General features: G+C 44.7%; 1 protein-coding gene across 1 annotated transcript; it reads left to right on the plus strand.

Moving 5' to 3' along the window:
• Positions 1–1,300: 1,300 nt before the first annotated feature.
• Positions 1,301–3,181, plus strand: LOC108574929 (leucine-rich repeat-containing G-protein coupled receptor 5-like). Its single transcript, XM_017937598.1, has 2 exons — positions 1,301–1,516; positions 1,605–3,181. Exons 1-2 carry the CDS (start codon positions 1,301–1,303, stop codon positions 2,439–2,441), a joined length of 1,053 nt encoding a protein of 350 aa, XP_017793087.1. The 3' UTR covers positions 2,442–3,181.
• Positions 3,182–3,236: the final 55 nt, after the last annotated feature.

The raw sequence follows: 3,236 nt of genomic DNA on the forward strand, positions 1-3,236 counted from the left end.
CAGACCTGTTGCTGCGTAACGCATGCACCTTCGCGATAACACTGTCTATTTCGGTTCGCCTGTCGGCCCGTGAAAGCCCCGGGAAATGATTCTCTTCGCAGAATTCTAAACGAATTCCCAGGCGATTTTATCGCGAAAAGAAGAATAATTCTTTTGAAAAATTTAGTCACGTACACTGTTTCTGTCGTTTCGATATCAAGGAAGAAACTATTCCAAACGTGGCCTACCTTTCACCAGTTCAAACGTTGCTTCTACTTCTTTGACATCCTATGAATATTTGTGCATAACACACTTGCTTTGAAACGAATCTCGAAACCGTGCAGAGACTGGGTGGTTTTTAATTGACGCTCGTGGAATCCGTGGTGGGTCTGTTGAAAAATTCATGAAATTCTAACGCGATGAACTAAGCGATTTTTGAAACTTTCAAGATCCCCCCCCCTCTGAGACTGTAAGCTATTTGCATGTTCGTCGAACGCCTAAGCGGAAACCCAAGTCGAAGCACGACAATGTCGGATTAACGCTAACGCGAATACACTCTTGAACGATAAGACAGGAAAGACGTGGCTTCGAATTTCGCGAACCACAGCGGAAAATGTATCGTTGAGAGCAGCTTCATCGTCACAGAGAGAGAGAGAGAGAGAGTATAGATGTATATACTTGGCTGACGTTTAGCGACCGCCTCTGCAGTTCATCAGAGCTTGGTACAATAAACACGATTCGTGCGGTCTTCTTTTGAAACACGTTGTTATTTGAATCGTGTTAGGGGAAGGAATTCCTGCCAGTCAGTAACAATCGTATTTCACAGAGTTACGTGGGTAGCTAGTAGTAGACATTCGAGAACGTTGATCGATGAATTTTCACGAGAAGGAGGAAGTCTTTAACCTTGTAAATAACAGCATAGCAAAACTGATCTTTTAACATCTGAATGCGTTCCTCCCCTTGGGAACTGCGCGTGAACAATGTTGGCGCGTGAAAGCGGTCAACATGGAATAATGAGTCGAAATTCAGCGACGCCTTGGCCAATTTTCACAATTTTCTTCCTACAGGCTTTTCCAGCAACGCGATTCTGAACGATTCCTCGGATTCTTCCCAAACTCTCCGTCCTCCGGAAATGGCAAAACTTTGCCCCGTTTCGAAAACTAAACGTTGGTTTCTCACGGTTACGAAATATCGCTATGACGTTGTCCCCGTTGAGATTTTCGAGAACTCGTTTCTGCGCGAAACAGGCAACGTCACGAGACATGGGGACCAAAACGAATTTGGAATTTCAACGAGAAACTCTCGCCTCTCTGTTGCAGATATGACCGTGTTCTCGACGAACAGATTTCTGACATTCGTCTTCCTCGTGGCTACCATCGACGCGATGGTGCTTGGATTTTGCGGTGCAACTTTGGTTATGGAACAGGATATCCCTTCGAGAACCTGCAGATACAGCAGGACATATTCCATGATCCAAGTTCGTTGCGCGAATCTAGGCCTCGAATGGATCCCGTCGAATTTGAAAACGGAAATTCAGGTAAGAATATGCCCTAATTCCATCTACTGTCGATCTGCGATATCTCGTTTTGTGTTTGCATTGTTAACGAAACTCTTGTTCTCCACAGATCCTGGACGCATCCGTGAACAGACTGAGAATGTTGACCAACGACAGTCTAGCTTTGTACACGAATCTCGCGTACCTTTATTTGGGAGACAATTTCCTTCAAGAGATCCAAGAGGGAACCTTTGATAATCTAAGATACTTGAAGGTGCTTGATTTATCAAGGAACGGTTGCGACAGTTTACCCAAGAATCTCTTCCATTTACCGTATCTTCAAAAAGTCTACCTAGGCGAGAACAAGCTTACCGAGCAGCTGTTGAATCGCATGGAGGTGAAGTCTCCGTTGACTTTTCTTCAGTTGTCGAGGAACAGAATTTGCAGCATCCCTCAGATAGGTCCTATCCCCACTCTGATCCACTTGAATATCTCTGACAACTGCATCACCGATATTAACCCCGAGGATCTCGCTCCATTCTGCTCCCTCAAGATCCTCGACCTCTCTAAGAACCCCATCAAGTTCAATGCCGACAGCTGCGAATGCCAGACGTTCAATGCGTGGCTCCAAGCACGTGGAATCCAATCTAAACCTATGTTCAATTGTACCGAGGAGCTGGAACGGGGCTGTCCAAAGGCAGAGTTCACCAATAGAACCGCGGAATTGTACAAACGGTGCTCAGATATTCTACGGCTGCAGGTGGAGACCGAGAAAGCGAGAAGCACGTGGATATTGATCGCCTGTTGCATCTTCGCATTCCTCTTCTGCCTTTTCGTCAGTCTGTTCTGCGTACACAAGAGGAACAAACGGAAAAAGAAGAAGCTGAAGGAGGAGCAGAGGTTGAGTGCAAACAACGCCAACACTGAGCTGCTGAATAGCAATCTGAACCAGCCTGAGAACACCTGAAAGGTGGGAACGGTGTTGAATCGTTAATGCAGAGGTACTTTAGATTGATCCAGTTATGTCTGATCGTTGAGGTGAGAGAAAAAGGAAGGAAAAGAACACGACGGTGAAGAGCGGAGAGTTAACCTTCTCTTAACAAACAAAGTTTTCTTTTCATACGCATCACCGAGAGGAAGCCCATTCTTTTGATAAATGCACAGTGTATCCGGTAACAGCTGTGGCGTGTAATGAAAAATGAAGCGATCCTCCGGAACATAGGTCGAAAATGCGGAATAAAATTCTTTCACGAGGCCTCGCGTTCGAGGGAAACCGGTACTACCGAAGCTTGTTTTCAACGAATATCGACGAGGCAAACGTGTTGTACAGTGGTGGAAAGTTAAAACGAGGGGGTTGTTCGCTTTTTGTGCACGGAAAGTGACTTTACAGCCGGTTGTACCCGTACGAATATTAGGCTGCCAGACACTATATCGTAGTATCGATTCCTTCGACAGAGAACCAACCCCTCGCCTCTACGAATTTCATTTCGCATTTTCTCGAGACACGGAGGAATCAAACTTTCTCTAGTATGGCGAGAATGAGTCGAATTATTCCGAGGCAGCTAATTATACTCTTATACTAAACTTGTAAAATTGTACTTGTAAAAAATTTACAAAAGAACGCAGAATTCAATGAACTAGTAAAATAGTAAGAGATCGAAAGAGAGCGAAAGAGGAAGAAGGAGAGAGGGGATGAGAAGCGTAAAATAAAATAAAGTCGCGGTTAAACGCACAAATATATATATATATATATATGTTCGAC

The sequence above is a fragment of the Habropoda laboriosa genome, unplaced genomic scaffold (assembly GCF_001263275.1).
Source record: "Habropoda laboriosa isolate 0110345459 unplaced genomic scaffold, ASM126327v1 scaffold210, whole genome shotgun sequence".
Classification (NCBI taxonomy): Eukaryota; Metazoa; Arthropoda; class Insecta; order Hymenoptera; family Apidae; genus Habropoda; species Habropoda laboriosa.